We start from the raw sequence: 21,926 nt of genomic DNA, 5'->3' as shown, positions 1-21,926 counted from the left end.
GAAAGATACATATCTAGGAATATATATATCCATATAGTATATGGCATCGTTCTGCCTATGGTATTTCTGTTAAAAGTGGTATTATACTGTATTAAATTGTGCCACAGTAGTTTGTTCCTGTTGAATCGTATCCCGTTGCATGAATATGCTGCATTTTTGTTTGTAGTTTTTCTTTTGATATGAATTTTCTGTACAGTGAAATATAGAAATCTTAGATGTTCATTTGCTATTTTAACAAATGCACACACCCATGTATATAGTCTCCACTAAGATATAAAACCTTACATCATTCCAAAAAGTCTCCTGTTCCCCTTCCCAGCCAATTTCTGTTTTAAACCTTGGAGCCAACTACTATTCTGATCTTTTTCAGCCAGAGTGTAACCTCACTTACTGTAGAATTTTACAAAAATAGAATTAGGTGCTATGTACTCTTTGGTGTAAGGCTTCTTTCGTTAAACAGTGCTTTTTGTGATGCACTCATGATGTTTTGTATATAAGTAATTTATTTCTTTTTACTGCTGAATAGTATTCCACTCTATGAATATACTAAAGTATATTTATCTGTGCCTCCACAAATCCCCTTGGCAATACTTTTTCTGGCCTAGCTACCGCCTTGGAGAACAACTCAACCTTGGCTCAGTCCAGCAGCTACTCCAGCAAGCAGATCAACAGCATTTGCCTCGTGGGGCTTCTCTGTTGTCACTGAAGCATTAGATACAGTGAGGCGCATTCAGTTCTCACATGTGTATGACCTGGAGGTGAGAGGGTGTTAATGCCCATGGGGCACATTTTGGATCAGTAGCAGATGGGCACCAGCAGATACATTTTTCTCCCGTCATCCCTCAGCAGACTATAGATCACACTACGTGTAGTTGGGACACAGTTCATAACCCTCTCCTAAGATTGTACTCGATACCTATTAAAGGCCTACTCAGAAATCTATCCTCTCATATTTTCTCTTCCTTTTTACCTCACTCACTCTCTTTTTCTCTCATGCCTACACTCCCTAATAAAGTAATAGCATGTAAACTTCTGCCATACTTTGGACTCTGGAGAACCCCAGCTAATGCATCCTATCTGTAGAAATTGATTTTATTTTAAATTTTTTTCCTTGTATTCACCTGAAGGGTTTCTCTGGGGTCTTTCCAGTACGTCAAGTACATTTTTCTCTATTACCAAGCTTCCTATTCTCTAACTTAAGTCATATTTACTGAGCATCTTCTATATGCCAAGCATTCTTCTAAGTAACAGGAATACAGTGATTAAATTTATTAAACATAATATTCATGATTCCCTTTTGATGGCCAGAAGTTATATAGAAATGGTTTGAAGGCTATTGATCAGCCATTTCTAGTCACTTCTGTTACCTTGCCTCCATTGCTTTGCTCTGACAGTAGCAGAAATAATAGTATTTTTAAAAACATGACTATTGGTATATTTTTAATTTTAGATTCAAAGACCTTTATATCTAATGTAGCCACAGGCTATTTTAGATTCCTGTGACAGGGACTTGCAAATGGATAGTAGATGTCCTGTAGAGAGAATCTGGAGGACACTTTGGTTCACAGAAAGTACAGTCTCTCAAGTAGGACTACTGATAAATCAGGATTAGCCTTCTGGTATTCATCCCATATTATTTCCCCTGAATCACTTAAGGCCAATTGAAACACATAGTTATGGCTATAAATGGGGAAGGGTGAATTTCCCAATTAAAAAAAAATCAATAAATTGTTGGCAGAAGATGGGTGGAATGAATGAATGCTGGAGAGACTTCCCCAAAAGTGTCCACTAACCCAAACCATATCAGATCTGAATGGTTTGTAGGAATTAGGGAAGAATAGAGGTGAAATAGTAGGCAGAAGGAACAGCTTATGCAAAAGTTCCAAATTAGGGAGGAATTTGGTCTAATTGAGAAAGAAAAGGATAGTTTTTAGAGATGTCATTTAGGGTTCTGAGTCAATTCTTGCCTAAAGCTAGATGCACTTCTAGATTTTTCGATTACTGGCACCAGCAGATTCCATTTTAACTTTTGAGCCACTTTGAGTTGGGTTTTCTGTCATTTGTAACAAAAAGAGTTCTAACAAGATCTTGACTTAAATGCCACTACCTCAAGGAAGCCTTTCTGGACCCCAAACTAATTTGAGTTCCTCTGTTTTATGCTTTCTTAGCATGCTTTTATCCTGTGCCACAAGACCAAAAGCTCCATAGTGTATCCTCAGAGCCTAGGAAGTGGCTGGTACACAGTGGGGACTCAATAAATATTTGTTGAGAGAATATAGAAACAAAAAGCTGAATTAGGAAATGGCAATGAAAATAAAGGGAATCATGGTTAAGGGAGTACGGGGGAACATTGGAACTGTTGAACTAAACTTGGCAAGGATTAGATGTAGGACATGAGGCGCAAGAGTCAAATCTGGGGGAGAAGTGAATTCGAGTTAGAATATATTAAGATTGGAGTCCTAGGATGGTTATTTACAAAAGGCAGTGATAAATTTGTATTTGGAGATTAGAAGAGGGACAAGATTAAACAAAGATTTTGCTGGTATCAGTATTAAGGAAATAGATTTGGAGGATGGTAAGAAAGGGTAAGTTCACCTAGGGAAATAGAAAGTGCAGAAAACAGTCTTCATAAAGACCATTACTAAAAGGACATTGGCAGAGAATACATATATAAAAAGTCAGTAACAATAGACAAAATGAGGGATAGCAGCCATACGATGAAATATTACTTGATCATGAAAGGAATGAAATACTGGTACATACTACAACACTTTGAAAACGTTAAGTGAAAGAAGCCAGATACAACAGGACGTGCTTTGTATGATTCTGTTTATATGAAGTGTTCAGAACAGGCAAATCTATAGCTTCAGAAAGTAGATTTGTGGTTGCCAAGGGTCGGTGCCAGGCGGAGGGGAGAGGGAAGTGGGAAGTTACTGATAATGGGTATGCAGTTTCTTTTTGGAGTGAGGAAAATTTTCTGATATTCGATGGTGGTAATGGCTGCACAACCTTATGAATATACCAAAGCCCCTGAATTGTACACTTTAAAATGTTGAATTTTACGGTGCATGACTTATATGGCAAAAAAAAAAAGGCAGTAATAGGTAGAAATTGTACACAAGACACATTTAAAGGAAAAGGTAAATAAAGCAGATGGACAGTTATGGTGACGCCAGAAAAGACAAAGGAAAGTTCATTCTCTCTCCGTCTCCTTCTCTCTCCAACATTAAGACAAAGTAAAATGTGTTCCAGAGAATAATGATTGCATTTTGTAGTCTTTAAGAACATGGTAACTAGTGTCTTTTCACTATGTGGTTGTGTATTACCAACTGGAAGTGTAAATAAAGCTATAATATCTTGATATTTTCCTTTTGGAGCTAACCAGTGACCTGGAATTTGTATTTTTCTTCCCTTAAGTAGACATGGCAGAAGACTGTAAATGAGGTGAAAACTTTCCAGAATTACCAATGTGTTAGAAATGTTATATAGCAAAACACCCTTCCTTTAATTTCTGACAGGATAGTAATTTTTTTAGTGTATGTGATTATTAAATTTAAATGCTTCCACAAAAATATGCATAGAATATATACTGCATCATTTATCATTTTGTAGAGATCTAATAACTTGTGCAGAACATGTAGTGTTTTTAAAATAACTGCTGGCACATCCTTGGTTTTCAGACTAAAAAGAGAAGATATTCTCAAAAAGTGACCAGCACTACAGAATATTGCAAACATTTTGTTTCAAATGCCAGAAATGGGGGTGGTAAGCAATACAACTTATATAAAGCAAAAGTCCTAAGGTTTTCTGTAAAAAAACAGTAAATTTTAGAGCTCATATGTAACTCTAGAAAGAGCCAGAAATGGCAGAAATATATTCTTTCAATTTGCTGAAGAAGGGTTTCCATTCTAATTAATTGCTTTTAGTCCCTAAACCCAAGTAATCTGGGGAAATTTATAAATTCTAGCCTGAGCATTTGCAATTGTTTACTGTGAATGTGGCACATTTTCAGTTCTTTCAAGGCAAAGACTGTTTCCTTAGTTTTTTTACTTCATTTAACTTGATTTAAATTGATTATCATTTTGGTTTAATATTCATATTTATTAAGAGCGCAAATAAGCTGCACAAAATTGCATTCCCCCGAGCTTTTAATGGGATAAATATAACTCTCCCAATGGACAATATAGGAAAAATGACCGTGTGTACTTCTTTGGAATTTTCTCTTTTATACATATATCTAGTTTCTTCAGTATATAGGGTGGAGCCCAGAAGGGATTTTATTTATGAAGCAACATAGTGAATACATGGTTTCTGAATAACTCTATATCTGATGGCCTGGGTAGTACTCAGTATTGTATTATTAACCTGCAGACATACAGAGAGGTATGATGATGTGTGGGAAAAAAATATTCTAAGCCATCATTGGTCACCTGTTAGAGGTATGTGGAGTCTTCATTTAGTCTCTTCCTTTCTGCGAGTATGCTGGTAGATCACAGGAATAAGTATTGGGAAATTTCCACTCAAAATTTTGGATTACAACAGACCCCATATTCATTTGAGACCCCACAAATTCTGTTTTTCCTTTACCACAGGTTGTAGGGATTTGGTATGTTTCGTCTTTGCACCTGCTCACTACTAACATTTACTCTAGACCTTGGGATGTTATTCTGGATTTTTTTTTTTTTTTTAAGTAAAACGATAGCCGGGATATCTAGATCATTTTGACATAGATTCCTAGAATTAACTCTCATCTAAAGATATGTTTCTGTTTAGCAAAGTGCTATAAAAAACAATCCAGATAAAGTAAGTTTCAGTCTATCTAGAATAGCTTATTAAGGTGAATATTTTTATTAAGCAACCCCATATGAATTGCCAATTATCAAATAATTATAATGTAGAAAGTATAACTAAAACTCTATCAAAGATAATTTCATCTTTCCTTAATGCTTTAGAGGCCATCTCAGAGTATTATAGTAGCTCTTGCTTTTCATTTTAAATGATGTTATTTATCAAGGCACCAGGGTGGTTGTTAGTTGAGTGTCTGACTCTTGATTTCAGCTCAGGTCATGATTTCAGGGTCCTGAGACAAGCCCCGCGGTCAGCATGGAGTCTCCTTGTCCCTCTCCCTTTGCTCCTCCCATCGTGTGCGTGCTCGCTCACTCTCTCAATAAATAAAATCTTTAAAAAGATAAAAAATTAAAAAATAAATGAAGTTATTTGCCATTTAATAGAACTGTAAATATTAAGCTCATTGATTTTTCTCTTGATATTGTGGTATATCTAGATGTGGCTTTCTGAAGTAAATGCTCCATACTTTCTTCCTCTCGCCTTCCCTGCAGTATGCTACCATTCTTTTTTTTTTCACTTTTATTATTTTATTTCATTGTTAATTTTTTAAATTTACATTTTAGGTCGTTAACATACTGTACAATATCAGTTTCTGGAATAGAATTCAGTGATTCCTCACTTATATACAACATCCAGTGTTCATCACAAGTGCCTTCCTTAATACCCATCACCCATCTAGCCGATCCCCCTCCCCCATCAACGTTCAGTTTGTTCTCTATAGTTAAGAGTCTCTTATGGCTTGTTTCTCTCTCTTTCTTTTCCCCCTTCCCATGTGTTCATCTGTTTTTTTTCTTAAATTCCATATATGGCTGAGATCATATGGTATTTATCTTTTGCTGACTGACTTATTTCACTTGGCATAATACACTCTAACTCCATCCATGTCATTGCAAATAACAAGATTTCATTCTTTTTTATGGCTGAGTAATATTTCATTGTATATATATGTTCCACTTCTTTTTTTTATAATAATTTTTATTATGTTATGTTAGTCACCATACAGTATATCCTTAGTTTTTGATGTAATGTTCCATGAGTCATTATTTGCGTATAACACCCAGTGCACCATGCAATATGTGCCCTCCTTAATACCCATCACTGGACTATCCCAGTCCTCCACCCCCCTCCCCTCTGAAGCCCTCAGTTTGTTTCCCAGAGTCCACAGTCTCTCATGGTTCATTCCCCCTTCTGTTTACCCCCCTTCATTCTTCCCTTCCTTCTCCTACCGATCTCCCTGCTATTTCTTATGTTCCATAAATGAGTGAAACCATATGGTAATTGTCTTTCTCTGCTTGACTTATTTCACTTAGCATAATCTCCTCCAGTCCCGTCCATGTTGCTGCAAATGTTGGGTAATCGTTCTTTCTGATGGCTAATATTCCATTGTATATATGGAGCACATCTTCTTAATCCAGTCATCTGTTGAAGGGCATCTCGGCTCCTTCCAAGATTTAGCTATTGTGGACAATGCTGCTATGAACATTGGGGTGCATATGGCCCTTCTCTTCACTATATCTGTATCTTTGGGGTAAATACCTAGTAGTGCAATTGCTGGATCATAGGGTAGCTCAATTGTTAACTTTTTGAGGGACCTCCACACTGTTTTCCAAAGTGGCTGTACCAACTTGCATTCCCACCAACAGTGTAAGAGGGATCCCCTTTCTCCACATCCTCTCCAACATTTGTTGTTTCTTGCCTTGTCCATTGCTACCATTCTTCTTGTGCTTCTTAGAGCTTTTATTTCTGTAGATCCCAGATAGAAGAGAACTGGCCATCATTTAGACCCCACATTATATTTTTTCCCTAAATTATCTTGCTTAGTAAGATGAAATTGTCAATATTGCCAATTCACTAAAAGCTTACATGCTTCAATACATTATCTAATACAGGCTTATGGCCCAAATCACCTTTGCTTTCTACCTCCTAGTGTATTTGTTCTCATACTTTTTGGTCTCAAGATCCCTTTAAAATCTTAAAGTTATTGAGAACCCCAAAGAACTTTTGTGTATATGGATTTTAAATATTTATCATATTATAAATTAAAACTGAGAAAATTTTTTAAAGATTTATTAATTCATGCACAGATAATAATAAACCATTACATGGAATCATAACATATATTATGAAAAATAAATTATTCAAACAAATTGAGAAGAATGGCATTTGTTTTAATTTTTGCAAATCTCTTTAATATTTGGCCTAATAAACAACATATGTATTCTCACATCTGCTTCTGCATACAGTCTGTTGCCATATGTTGTTTTGATTGAAGCATATGAAGAAAATCCAGCCAGACACATAGTCAGAAAAGGGAATTGTATTCTAATAGCTTTTCAAGATGATTTTGGATAGATGTCTTTGATATTAAACCAAAACTTGACAAGCGCTAGATTATTAAAGGCTAGTTGCAATATGGAATCTGACACCTGATGTGAACTTTGAATACTCTGTTACATTAAAATCCATTGGTCTGTCTTTACACTTTGAGTGCTTCATTTTCTTATGCATAGTTTTGTAATACCATGCATTAGACATTTGGAAACTATTGGTTTACTGAATTATACAGCTCTTCTAAGTATTGTCATATTTCATTAAGCAATATCAAAAAATTGTTAATATCATCTCTTCAGAAAAGCCTGTAAGTATTGGGAAGCTAAAAGCATATAGAACTTTTCCAAAATTTTGATTTTTGCTTGAAAGCCCAAACTTTATCATTTTATTTGGCAACACATACTATCAGTTTTTTCCCTTGAAGTGACAGATTTGCTTTGTTCGTTTCTGTGAAAATGCCTGTCAAATAACTGGATCTGAATAATGAGTTTGCTTGGCCATTGTTTACTACATAACAGTGGTATTCAGTGGGAGAAACAGCTAGTTCAGCTCACAACTAAAACAATAACAAAGGTGCTTTTTCTTAAAATAACCATATGCTTCGGTATGCAGCAGAAATGCTTTCTCTGTACTTCCTGTTTCTCTCACATGGAGTATTAAAATTAATGAAAATTAATCTTTTTCCTGCTTCATCAAGGGCATTCTTAGCAAAAACTGGCTTTTGGCTTTTTTCTCCCCTGTATGTGGTAGAACACACACACACACACACACACACACACACACACACAGAATAAAGTAATTAGGTGCAAATTTTAACTTACTTTAATTATATTCATTACTCCCTTTGGAGACAATTTGAAGCGAAATCCAATTATGATATTGATTTCAACTCATACTTTTCAAGAAAATAGAATTATAAAAAATATGTTTTTGAAAAGAGTAAGTATATAACACTGCTAGAAAATAAGACAGCATACCATCCGTGGGCCACAGTCTTTCAGGAATATCTAGAGGGTGGGGGGCAGCTTGCATTTATTTAGAAAATGAAGCGAATTTATTGTTTTCTTAAAGGCCAAGATATAAACTGATGTAGAATTAAGAGCAGTTCTCATTGGAGACCTGGAGTAACTTCAAGATCCATTAGGAAGAACCGTGAACGCATATTGCTAAGTGAAAGACGCCACTCTGAAAAGACTACATCCTGTGTAATTCCTATTATGGGACATTCTGGGAAAGGAACACTTACAGAGATCAGTAGTTGCAGGGGTTGGAGAAAAGGTAAAAGGGATGAATAGGGGGAGCACAGGAGTTTTAGGGCAGTGAAACTATTTTATGTGATATTGTAATTGTCGGTAGATGACAGTTATTTGTTAAAACTCGTAGAATGTTCAAAACCAAGACTGAACCCTAATGTAAACTGTGGACTTGGGCTCACTTTGGCAGCACATATGCTAAAATAATAAACTAAGGACCTCAGTTAATAGTAATGTGCCAGTATTGGTTATCAACTCTAAAAATGTACTGTAATGGCACCAGAAGGTGAAACTCTATGTGCTCGCTTATGTGTGTGTGTGGTGGAGGTATGTGGGAATTCTTTGTATTTTCTGTACAATTTTTCCGTAAACACAAAACTCATTTTAAAAAGTCTCAAATACAATGTTAAATATAATGACAACAGCAAACACATACCAGGTGCTGTTCTGAATGCTTTATATATATAAACTCTTTTAATCCTTTCGACAACTATGAGTTATATACTCTCAGTATCCCTACCTTACAAATGAGGAAAGTGAGACCCCAGGGAGTTTAGTAATTTGCATAAGGTCACGCAGGCAGTGGTGGTAAAACCCAAACAGGCTCTGGAGTCTTGCTCTTATTCACTGCCCTACTCTCACTTACTAAGTAAGAGGAATAAGGCCAAATACAGCAGTAATCACAGTATTGTAAATGAGCTAGAGGTACTGTTGTTTTGTCATTATTACTAATAACAGCTCCTGGGCTGTTAATTTTTGTGCTACTTTTTACTCTTTTTTTTTTTTTTTTGAAACATTGCTTTAAGCATATTACTTATCAGATAACTTTTTCCTCTTCTGAGACTGGAAGCCCCTAGAAAGGAGTTTGAGAGACTGCATGTGTATGGTTCTTTGTAGAATAATTCCCCCCAGAGCCAAAAGTAGTTGTACATTGGGTATCTATTATACTTAGTTACTAATTTTAGTAACAATGCCTTAAAATTTACTTCCCTGTAGATCCTATCTAAATTTGTCTTTTTCTTTTAACTTACATCATAATCAGCAGCAGCTAACATTTATTATTTGCTAGGACATTTTGTAGACCATTAACTCACTTAAGGATGTGGTAGTGAAGAAGAATGCTGCTCCAGACGCGTACGGGCTGGATTGAAATCCCTGCTTCACCACTAGCGGTTGGAGTTAGCGAGCTCCCTGCTTCTCAGTTTTCTTTATTCTAAAAAATGATGATAGTAATAGTACCTACTTCATAGGCGTTTTGTGTTGAGGAAATTAGTTAATATGTACAACTTTTGTCTTATTTCTAAGTCCCAAAGTATTTCAAGGGGAACGCAAGATAAACATTTAGCTCTGTGACAGATGTACTGTGTAAGAGGAAAAATGTTATGCTGTGTTCATGTCATTTTGGTTTGTAAATAGGTATTAGATCATCTGTTTTCTCTTAACGTCCATTCTGTGTTTAGATCTAATCACAAAAACTACGCAGAGGAAAATTAGAATCAGTCTCACGCAGACACTTATCTCCTCTTAATATTTTTCTGAATGAATATCCTACATCTTTTTTTTAAAGATTTTATTTATTTATTTGAGAGAGAGAGAGCTTGAGAGAGAGATCACCAGCAAAGGGGAGTGGGTAGAGGGAGATGCAGGCTCCCCTCTGAGCACAGAGCCTGATGCGGGACTCGATCCCAGGACCCTGGGATCATGACCTGAGCCGAAGGCAGATGCTTAACCGACTGAACCACCCAGGCGCCTGAATATCCTCCATCTTTTAATAGCACTTCCAAGGAGGTGGTTTCAGCAGTCCTGCTGCCGTGGCCCTCAGTGTTGCTATGGATAACTCTAGTTTGTCTGTGTTCCTCAAAGTAACTACAAATATGTTGTGATTTTTATACAAGGAGAGGCACGTAAACCTACCCTATCCTGCGCTTCTAGTTTAGATTTGCTTTTTAAGTAACCCATCGTAGACTGAGCTTGGTTAAGTCCGTTAAAATCCCTAGCTCTTCTTTACATAAATTGCGTTTAGCTAAGTTTTTTTCATCTTCTATGTGTGCAGTCCATTTTGGAATCTCCAATTAGGAATTTATATGTATCCCTGTTAAATTCAATCGTGATTTCAGCCCAGCCACCTGTTGAAATTTTTTTTTTAAACTTGACTCTGCCAACTGGTTTAGTGTAGTTTACATTTTTATATTACTTGCTAATGGCATACCTTGTTCCAGAAAGAATTTTGATTCTTAACTAGCCAGCTCTCTATTTCTGTCCCCTTTCACACATTTCTGATAAGCATTTCTGGGGTCTTCATCTGGGATAGTTGAAATAGTGAGGAGAAGAATGAGTTCACAGACACGCCTATTAAAAACCTCTTTCTAGGTTGGCAGTGATCCATTAATGAGTAATTAATTTTTTAAATATAGTTGTCCAACTAATGGGAATTTAAATAAAAACTTTTAAAAATGTACCTATCCATCCAACAGCAAATTTTCTGTTACACAACCCTACATCTGTGCAATTTGGAGAAAAACCCAGTAGAAGTCTATCCTTGAAGTAATTTGTTGTCTTCTTTATAACCATATTTATTAGCAGATGTAAATTTTTGTGAATTAATAGAAGTTTTCTGAATTAATAAAAACTCTTAAACCTTTTTAACTCCTTAAAACATAGTGAATTCCACAGGTCTTTACGTATGTTATTTCTGTGGTGATTGTTGCTTCACTTAGCTTAAAGAATAGATGAATAGTTGAAACCTCGTTTTCTAATTTCAAATTTATATTATTTTCAAAATATTGATGCATTTTTAAATAACAAAGATTTTATTTCTTTGTGTATTTTACTGAAGTCTAGTTACTTTTGTTGTATATGTAGAGGCAAAGAAATAGAATTCTGCACAAATATTTGGGTCACAATTTGAAATGCTTAAGAGTTTCTACAATTTATGGTTTTTTTATGCCATGGGTTTCTTCAAGGTTAATTAGTTCAAATCTCAAGGCACAGTCCTGAGAGTCTAATGCAAGCAGAATAAGCTAGCACTATGAAATAAAATTTAGTTAAGTCAGCATCTTACCTAAGGTTTTTTATCTGGGATGCCCCATTCAGTACTAAGTATTTATTTATGCCTTTTGCTTTGCAAATATCTTAGAAGTTTAGGAGAGATTATTCATATATCAATAATGAGTGAAAATTATGGATTTTGTTGCCTTTCCTGCAGATTTTTCTTTATTATTGTTCAGATCGTAGCCACAAGCTTTCTGTTAGTGAGAGACATTTACTTCATATCCTCTCTATTAAACTTTGTTTATGTTATATGGGATTTCACAGAATGTTATCTAGTGGATTACCTCGTGTCATCCTCACATCATCCTCACAGATGGGGAAATTGTGAGGCGAAGTCACAGGAATTCTGTTATCACACCTCATGCTACTACGTCTAAGCTGCCTCTTTCCTAAGTACCTCTTTCTTAACTATTCTTTTTGGGAGGGGGGAAGGGACTCATCCTATTTCCCGGCTACAAGGCTGATCCCAGAATTACCGCGAGTCTTTTTGCCTTGTTGTCTACTTCCTGACATATGTTCGGCTTTGGCCGTTTCTTGGCCTTGAGGTCCACAAAGGGACAAAGTATAGAGAAGGCATGCACGGTATGAGGATGTAGTCTGATATCCTGTTGCCCTCACTTTTCATCATCTGTGCATGCCCACATAAGGCTCCCTAACCTCATGACAATCACTTTATTTGCTGTGGTGGGAGTGGGATAGATGGGGAATCTATAATCCTGGGACTAGCATATCTGATACTTACTTAACTAGTACTGGTTAAATAGAGATACAGGTATGCTTCACTATGTTTGGGTATGTTTTAGCATTTAGCGTTATATAAAAATACTAAAAAGAATAAGACTTCTGGATTTTTCGTGTATGTTTTGAGTTTCTTCTCATGTTACAAGGTATCCTTTCTGTCACTTTGAATATGTCACAGAAACAGATATCATGTGCTTCTCACAAATATTTTTATTCATTTTAACAAAATATAAAGGCACTCTCTCTTTCTCAAGGAGACCAATCGCATACTGAACTAGGAAAAATTATTTTTGATTATGTTTTGCAGACTTTGAATGAGATGAGTACAGATGATGACAATGAATATGCAGAAGAAAAGGAAAGTTACATCTGTGCAGTGTGTCTGGATGTTTATTTCAACCCATACATGTGTTACCCTTGCCACCACATCTTCTGTGAGCCCTGCTTACGGACTCTTGCCAAAGACAATCCTGCAAGCACTCCCTGCCCATTGTGTCGGACAATTATTTCCAGAGTCTTTTTCCAGACAGGTAACTAACTCTTTTCTTTCATTAACATAATTGGCTGATTATTCTGACTACTGCTTTGTTCCAGTTCTAAAGGTACTTTATAAATTATTATGAGAAATTATAAATTATAATGAGAACATTATTGCAAATCATATACAGGATAATTTATTACTCTCCACTTTATAAAATTGTCCTTCCCCAATTCATAGAACTGTGTTGAAAATCACAGAATCCTAGATGAAGAGAGTTCTCATGTCTAAACCCTACTTTATGCTGAGATCTCTTCTAAGACATTCTAAGCACTCTTGACTTGGACATCTCCAGTGTCAAAGACATGCCATTAAAATTTGAAGCAGCCCTGTTGATTATTTATTCCTCATATCTGCCTTTTACTGCTACTCATTCCTTGGCCCTTGTTATCTCCTCTGGAGTCTTAGAGAATAAATCTGTAAATATCTGACAAAAACTTGGATGCCTTTCCTCCCCAGTCCACATCTTCTCAACATCCTTATGGTTCTTAAGCTCTCTCTTCTTGAATGAAAAATAAAATTGGGGCAAGGATCTGTTTACCTAAGTATCAGTAAAGATGGAATATAACGTAGTATTTATTCTTTTCTTTTTTTTTTATTTAAATTCAATTAGCCAACTTAGAGTGTATCACTATTTTCAGATGTAGTGTTCAATAATTTATCAGTTTCATATAACACCCAGGGCTCATCACATCACATGCCCTCCTTAATGTCCATCACCCAATTAACATAGTATTTAAAACACACTAATGGCGAGAGGAAACACTAATGAATGTGGAACATAGAGAATTGCTAAGGAAAAGGGAAGAATAATAGAAGTAAGCAGAGCTAATAGTTGTGGAGTGCACTACTGTGTGCCAGATGTCAGGGAGGAAAACGCTGTCTCCACATTCTGCAGGTGAGTACGGATGGGCAGGTACATAAACCGTATGACTATATGTAGTATATAATTAGATGAAGTATTTGGTTTTAAATATTCTGCCGCCTAAGGAAAGATAAAAGTAAGTACACAATTAAATGATTCTCATGATTCATTAAAAGAAACATCCCACTTCCTAAGAATAAGCGAACACTTAAAGGGATTTTTTTATGTGATTTCCCTTCTGGGGCATATTGACAAGCAGAGTAGGCAGTGTCCTCAGAAACATCGTCAGAGCAAATGCAGTATCAGGTTTCCTGACACTGTGTCCTTTGGTATACTCTGATAAAAGCTGAGGAAATAACAGAGTATAAATTAGGGAAAGTGACATTGCTAGTAGCCAAAACATTATGGTTATAGAAGTAACTTTTTAAATTATATAAGTAGTACAGTTACTTTTAAATTATAAAAGTAACTTTTTAAATTATTTAAATAGTACAGTAGTACAGTTTAGAGAAAAATCAGAACATCCAGATAAAATTATAAACTCAAAATCCTCTATAGTCCTAACATTTAAAGACCACCTTGAGTGAGTATCCTTCCAGAATATTTTATATATGTGTACTTAATTATTTTTCTTACAGAAAAAAATGTAATTATATTGTACATAAGGCTTTTAACCTGCTTGGCTTTACTTAAAAACATTTGTCATTATATCATAATCTACTTAAGCTATCTACTGTATGGGACATTTAGTTTAGTTATTTATTTATTATTATTTGCTGATATATGGGGATAAATATTTGCACACATCCCTGAGTATTTTTTTGCAAGGGATTTCCAGAAGGAGAACTGGTAGTTAAAGCCATGTGTGTTTTAAAGCTATGTATATGTTGCAAAATTATGCTCCAAAATTATTGTAAGCAGAATTATACAAGGGCTTATTTTCTTTACACTTTTTTGTTTTGTTTCTTTTTAAATCCTTGGCCTTGACCTTTGCTGGTTTTCCTTAGAGTTTGTTCATCTTTTTCTTGTTTATTAACAGGATTTTTTAGGGGCGCCTGGGTGGCTCAGTCGATTAAGCGTCTGCCCTCAGCTCGGGTCATGATCTCAGGGTCGTGGGATCGAGCCTTGCATTGGGCTCTCTGCTGGGGGGCAGGGGGTTGGGGGTCTGCTTCTCCCTCTCACTCTCTCTCAAATAAATAAGTAAAAACCTTTAAAAAAAATTTTTTTTAAAAATTAGTGTCAGCTTTTGTCATATGTGGTAAATCATTTCCCTGTTTGTCATTTGTACTTTAGTTATGTTTATTGTGTTTTATGAATGGGCAGAACTTTTATATTTTTATGTAGTCTCATATAGCAACCTTGGTGTTTATTATTTCTGATTTGGTGTTTATTATTTCTGATTTCAAAGTAGGTATTAAAAGACCTTACCTACTAAAGAATTATATAAACATTCTCTTTACCTACATTTATTTTAGGTTTCCATTTTGTCCTCATATCCCTGCATTTAACTCCACTTAACATCTTCTCTGGTGCCTGGTTTGGTTAAGAATGAAGTGCTTTTAAAATAAACTGAAGTTTCATATAAAAAAAAAAAAAGAATGGAGTGCTTTTTTCCCATGTCCTTAGACATTCAGCTTGGTAACATTTGTTGAACAATCCATTTTTCCTATTCTAATTGAATTGCCATTCTTTAAAAAATAATAATAACAATTACTAAAATATAAGTGTATTTCTTGGCAGCTGTTCTTTTCCATTCATATTTCTATCTTATCATATACCATTACTCTTTTTTTTTAAGATGTTACTTATTTTAGAGAGAGGAGAGAGAGTGTGCCTGTGAGTGGGGAAAGGGGCAGAGGAAGAGAGAGAATCGCAAGCAAACTTCACACTGAGCATGGAGCCCTTAGGCTGGGAGGCTCCGTCTCATGACTCTGAGATCATGATCTGAGCCAAAACCAAGAGCTGGATATTTAACCAACTGGGCCACCCAAGTTACCACCCCTATTACTTTACTCTTAAAACTGTTATATCTTGTATATTTTAATAATTCAAAAGTAAATTAAAATTGTAAGTTATGTGGGGATAATTCATATTTTTAATTGACATTGATACAATGTTGAGTGATTGTTATTATAGCATATCACTCTCAATACATTTCTACAATTTCCTTCCTAAAGTCTCTGCACAATTCTTACTAGCTTTCTGCCTGGTATTTTTGTTGTTGCTATTGTAAATGAGATATTTTTTTTTCCTTTTCTGGTTTCAAATGCTTTTGGTGATAGTTTGGAGAAGTTAGTTTACAATCTTAGAGTATTCTGTTAATGTTACTGAACCCTGACAGTTGTTTATTAAGTGAATGAATCATCTCAGTTACTTAATGTCACCATTCAGATTGTGGACAAACCAGGGGATAGTTACTGTCAAAGGTCAGAGTGGGAAAGCTATCATTTCCTAAAGGAACTCAAGATCTTTGGCCGATGAATAAGGGGTTAGTTGTAACATAATTCTGTTATAGTAGCTCACTGGATAGAGATAATAATGAGAGTCCCCCCAGATTTATTCCAGAGACTGTACTTGATCAAAATGATTTTAAACTTGAATTATAACATTCACTAGATAGGCAATATTTGCTTAAGTTACTTACTATTAGATGTGATCCTGAAAAAATACTTACATGTTAGAAGTTGGGAAGAGGAAGTGGGAAGGATATGTAGAAGGAATTGGTATCTTTTTTTTTTTTAATGCAAGTCAAGATATCCTGTTGAAAGTTGATAGAAGAAAGTTACAGTAGACACTATTGGTTGCTAATTAGTATCCATTACATCCTTCTTCTTTTCGAATATGACTCTGAGTTTTATTCAACTATTTGACTACCCCATGACCATGTGGCTTCTGGGTAGCAGACCCCATCCTTGGCTCCTTGGTAATCTGTCCCCTCTGCCAGTGATTGGTTCACAAATTAGCATGTGGTCCAATGAGATGAGAAGAAAGTTTGTCTTTACTCTTACGAGATGAGACAGAAAAGCCATTTTCTCTTCCATTGGACGTAAACAAGAACGTGTATAACAGGAATAGTTATTGGCAACCATCTTATGAGTAAGCGGGGAACCAGCTTGGTATGAAGCCTTTATTTTGGATGGCAGAACTGAGGAAAGAAAAGAACATGGGGTCTTGATAACATTGTTTAACCACTCAGTCAGCCAGCTTTGAAGCCCAATCTACCTTTAGATTTCCTGTTCCATTAAATATTAATTTTACTAATTAACTAATATAGTTGGAGGAAATTTTCTTTTAATTTCAACCAAGAGCATCCTAACCAATAAAAACATACTAATAAAGATAGTGAACAAAGAAACTAAAAATGATGATATGGTACAAAATCTTGAGAGGTTGTGAAAGAAGATAGTATAAAAAGTCCTAAATCCTCTTAGAAGAAGTCGATAATATTTAAAGATAATAAATAGTAAAGAATTTTCTGGATTGGTGGATCAGAGGCTCAGTCCTCATCCCAGCAAGACAACCATTTAATTGAGGAAAATGATTTTTTTAAATTAAAGCCTCTGGAAATTTTTCTAAGGACACAGAAAATAGAGAAGCACTTATTTTTTTAATCTAATATATACCACTATTCTCGGTAAGAACATAAAGACCCTGTAGCATTTGGATATCCACACACAAAAGAAAGGTGACTTTGGAGCCCTACCTTACACTGTTTACACACATGCACGCACGCACACACACTAATTAAAATGGAACAAAGACCTAAATGTAAGAGCTAAAATTATAAAACTCTTAGATGAAAACATAGGTGTAAAATCTTTTGAAATTGGATTGGGCAATGATTTCTTAAATGTGACAACTAAAGCACAAACAACCAAGGGAAAAAAACAGATAAATTAGACTTTATCAGAGTTGAAAACTTGTGTGCTTCAAAGGATATTATCAACAAAGTGAAAAGATAACCACAGAGTGAAAGAAAATATTTATTATAAGATATATGTGTGACAAGACCAAGTATCCAAAATATAGGAAGAATTCTTACAACGGAACAATAAAAAGACAACCCAATTTCAAAATGGGCAAAGAATTTTAATAGACACTTCTCCAGGGAAGATTAACAAAAAATGGCCAATATGCACATAAAAAAAATGCTCAACATCATTAGTTATTAGTTGCAAATCAAAACTCTGATATCACTTCATGCTCACTAATATGGCTACAATCACAAAGATAAAGATAATAACAAGTGTTGACAAGGATATGGAGAAATTAGGACTCGGGTATATTTTTTGTTAAAATATAAAATGTTGAAGTCATTTTGGGAAAAAGGAGGGTAAGTTTGGACAAGGCAGATTCTAAACTTGCTTGTGAGGTTGGGGAAGGTTCTGGTGTCCCAAATTAATTAGAGTGATTTTTCTTTGAAGATGAGAAGGACACCTATGTAGACAGGTGTGAGGAGGAAGACCTCTGGATAGGTGAGACCCTTCCCACTCTTTGACAACTTCACCACATTCTTTCAGACCCAGAGTCCCCACATCAGTACCCCAACACTAAGTCTATTTAGGGAGGTGCTATATGCCTCATAACAGGATCTGCAGGCCACCTAAAATCAGCATACCGAGGAAAGGAAAAGGCCATGGTTTATAAGCATTATGTGGAGTGGGGGTCATCAAAGTGACAGAGGAGGAATACCTCAGACAAGAACGTCATTGTTTTGTTGTGAGGGAACATATCATATTTTCTTGACTTTCTGACTGAAGCCTTCAAACCAACTGTGTCACTTCCCCTATTGTGGACAGTGAAGGATCCTTCTGTAGGCAGTATCTGTTGTTCAGGGATGCTATCCCATGGTTATATAGTAAATGGGAGTGTCTCAGGTACTGCAAAGGGACCCACAGGGTGAGTAAAACCTACTCCCCAACTGCAGAATCACTCAATGCCATCCCTCCTCCCCATTCAGATGCACCAAAACTTAGCAAGAATGATTCCCACTCTCGTTCCACTATTTGCATCCACTCAAGCTCCATCTGCCTTTTGTACCCACTATTCTTGTGCCCTTACTTAGTAGAACACGTGATGAGCAGATACACTGGTGAACTCTATTGGAAAAAAGGAAAGGAAATTTTACCTTGTGTATAGAAGTCTCTAACTAAATAAGGAAATGGCCTTTAAGCTAATCTAGGACTTTAAGCATGGAGAAGCCTATCATTTTTCACCAGGAATATTTTGGCTGTCTAAATAATTGGGGGATGATACTGGCATCTCCTCAGGGGGGGTAGTGATGATAGATATCCTAGAGTGTCTGGGCCAGTCCTACACAGTGAAGAATTTTTCTGTGTTCTGTCTGACAATCTCATGTCCTGCTGGGCTTTATCCAGGACATACAGCTCATCCAAAACAATATCACACTTCTCTTTTTATCTCCTGTGACAGTCTGTAATTGGTCTCAGTCTGTTATCCCTATTCCCATTAAGAGCATTTCACACTTCCTCTTACTCTCTACCAGTAAGTCTGGTCTTCTGATTCTCAGCTAATAGTGGTTTTGTTCTTGTCTCCATCCATGCCTCCACTCCTTTATTTCTTTGTTTGTCTTGTAAAGAATAGTCACTGAGCCTGAAATCCAAACTCATTCTTTTTATCAGTAAGAGTATCTGACTATGTCATGATGTACAGTCATTCTCAAGCTTTAATATGTGGAAATAAACATTCTTTATTATAAAAAAGAAATGTCAAAGTAAGCATATTTAGAGCAGCGTTGTTGAAACTCAATGAAAACGCAAAAACTGTCTTAAAATCTTCAGGGCTTCAAGGGCAATGCTTACTTTTTGCACCCGTGTAAGAAAGGCAAGAAAGTGCCATTTGCAAGGGATCTTATTTTGTACCCATGTGCAGCACCCATGTGGTACCAGCTTTACAATTTTTAATGTATCCCTGTACCGCCTGAATTATTTTCTTCTAAAGCATTTTCTTCGTATCAACACTTTTTTTCCTTAGATACCAACGTTAGCCTCATCCTTGGCAATATATTTGTGTATTTATGTTTGATCTAGTTTATACATTTCTTCTACTACACATTAAATAGGTAACTTTGACATTTTTAAACATTTTCATTCAATATCACCAAAATCATTTCACATAATGCTAGTGGTCTTAAAAATGACTGAGGTTAATCTCCAGAAAAAAAAACTGACAACAGGAACACTTAACAGTCCCTGGAGATTGGAAGTTGAGGTGGAAATAAGGAATGGAACAGATCATTGTTGTTCCGTTTTTTGTTTTGTTTTTGCCCGTTTTTGCCATTGGATTTTTTAAACCATTGGTGTGTGTGTGACTTTGATGGTTTTTTAAAGTGATGAACCAGACTGCAGCACTGAATGTGATGCAGTGGGCAGGGAAGATAGAACCCATTTTGTTTTCACACAGAAGACAGAATTAGGGATTCTTTGAAGCCAGGGATGGATGCTGTGATAACCTTTTGAGGATCCAGTAATATATCCACGTCCATGGGATTTCAGAAGCCTTTTTCTAAATCTCGAAATGTAACTTTACATACAAAATAATAACCGGATGCATCATCACAGTATGAAGTACTTAGCATTTTGTCTTTATCATAGTAAGAGCTCAGTAAATGTGATGGTTAAACTGGGCTTAATTTACTAGAGCTCCTCTTCACCTTATTATTCCTCTAGCAGAGAGTAAACTTTTTATTCTTAGGTGATGAAACAGTTACTAAAATGATTCTTGAATGCTCCAAAGTCATAAAAGAACCTCAGGAAGTATGAAGTGAACACACTGCTCGTGGTGAAAGCTTGGCTAAATGTTCTAACCTGAAGAGGTCTTATAATACTAGCAGATTTCTTCTGGGATTGAAGGGTTAAAAAATAACAACTCATTTACTATTCTGGTACAAAAATTATATTACAAGTATTAATTATTGTAGTAGCAAATAATAAATGGAATTAGCAGATTAAAGCTGATAAATCTTTAACTGTGGCTTACCTAGCTAATAAAATAGGAACTCCTAAATACTAACATCAGTTCAGCCTAAATTATGTAATTATAGTGATTCAGATGCTGTAAAGTCCACAGCTCAATTCTGACACTGTCAAATGTAGAATTTTTGGTTTGGCTTTGTCTCTGTTATACCTGCCTTTGTCATCAGGCTGCATATTTAGCTGGAAAATGGTACTTCCTAACCAGATTTTAGCTTTGAATGGTTTACTAGTAAAGAATGTGAAAATAAGATTTAAATTTATTTTCATAGGCTATACAGATAAATAGTCATCAATCCTGCACAGGATATTCCTGACTGGCCTCTCTTTTCCCAGCATGCAGAGCTCTTCTGAACCCCAAATTCTATAGGGCATGTACTTAATATACTTACTTGGAGAATTTGCGGCCACCCCAGGGTGAAAACCTGCTAGGTCTGAAGAGTTGGTTTTAAGACTTATATTACTGCATTAAGGAGGGCACTTGATGTAATGAGCACTGAGTGTTATATGCAACTGGTGAATCACTAAATCCTACCCCTGAAACTAATAAAATAGTATATTGAAGTTAAATAATTTGAATTTAAATAAAGAATTTTCTAAAAAGACTTATATTAGTGGTATTTCTTTGATTTAAACAAGCCATATTGTATTGAATGCAGGCTATAATAACAGATTTAACTTTTCCCTAACTTCTGTTGTTCTTAAAGGTGAGCATTTCTTCTCTATGTCCTCATGCTTTCTGTGGCTCATATAGAGACAGTTCGGATACTTCCTAGAATTTAAAGTGAATATCATCATGCCTTTTCTCTGATTGGTCTGTGTTTACTTCAAATGAATATATTCTTTTTTGCTCCAAGCAAGTGTCTGAAAGGTTGAGAATTTGATTCCGTATTTTTTAAACTCTCTCAAAATCAGCAGCATTAGATTTCAGTAAATGCTCGACCACCACATACAGAATGAAAAAGAGATTATGAAGTAAGAAAAAGTGCTCAAAAGGTTTTTCCTTTCCATAATCCATCCTGAGCCATGATTGCACTCAAGTGGTTTCTTGCTACATCTAGAACACATTTTTCCCTTTTCTGTCTATTTCTTTTAATCTTCATTCTTCTTGAGGACAGCGACTGTGTCTCACTCCTGGCTGTATCTGGCATAGCAGAGGACATAGGAGATACCCAGTCAATGTATATTCTATGTGTAGAAACCTCAAAGTTGCATCAAATGTAAATTTGGGGGAATTAGGTTTGCTTGGGTTAAAATGACAAAGTTGACTCCACTTTTGTCTTCTCTCTTAAAGAGTTCTGAATTTA

At 35.7% G+C, this 21,926-nt stretch overlaps 1 protein-coding gene across 1 annotated transcript in view; it reads left to right on the top strand.

The window, feature by feature from the left end:
* Positions 1 to 21,926, top strand: part of RNF180 (ring finger protein 180) — a 187,522-nt gene that overhangs the window by 122,502 nt on the left and 43,094 nt on the right. Inside the window, exon 5 of the mRNA XM_008691673.2 lies at positions 12,532 to 12,754. Within this exon, the coding sequence (XP_008689895.1) occupies positions 12,532 to 12,754 (223 nt within the window). The remainder of the gene's footprint in view (positions 1 to 12,531; positions 12,755 to 21,926) is intronic.

Source organism: Ursus maritimus, unplaced genomic scaffold (genome assembly GCF_017311325.1).
Source record: "Ursus maritimus isolate PB19 unplaced genomic scaffold, ASM1731132v1 scaffold_5, whole genome shotgun sequence".
NCBI classification, from domain to species: Eukaryota; Metazoa; Chordata; class Mammalia; order Carnivora; family Ursidae; genus Ursus; species Ursus maritimus.
The sequence above is the reverse complement of the archived record's forward strand: the minus strand, read 5'-3'. Positions and strand labels throughout refer to the sequence as shown.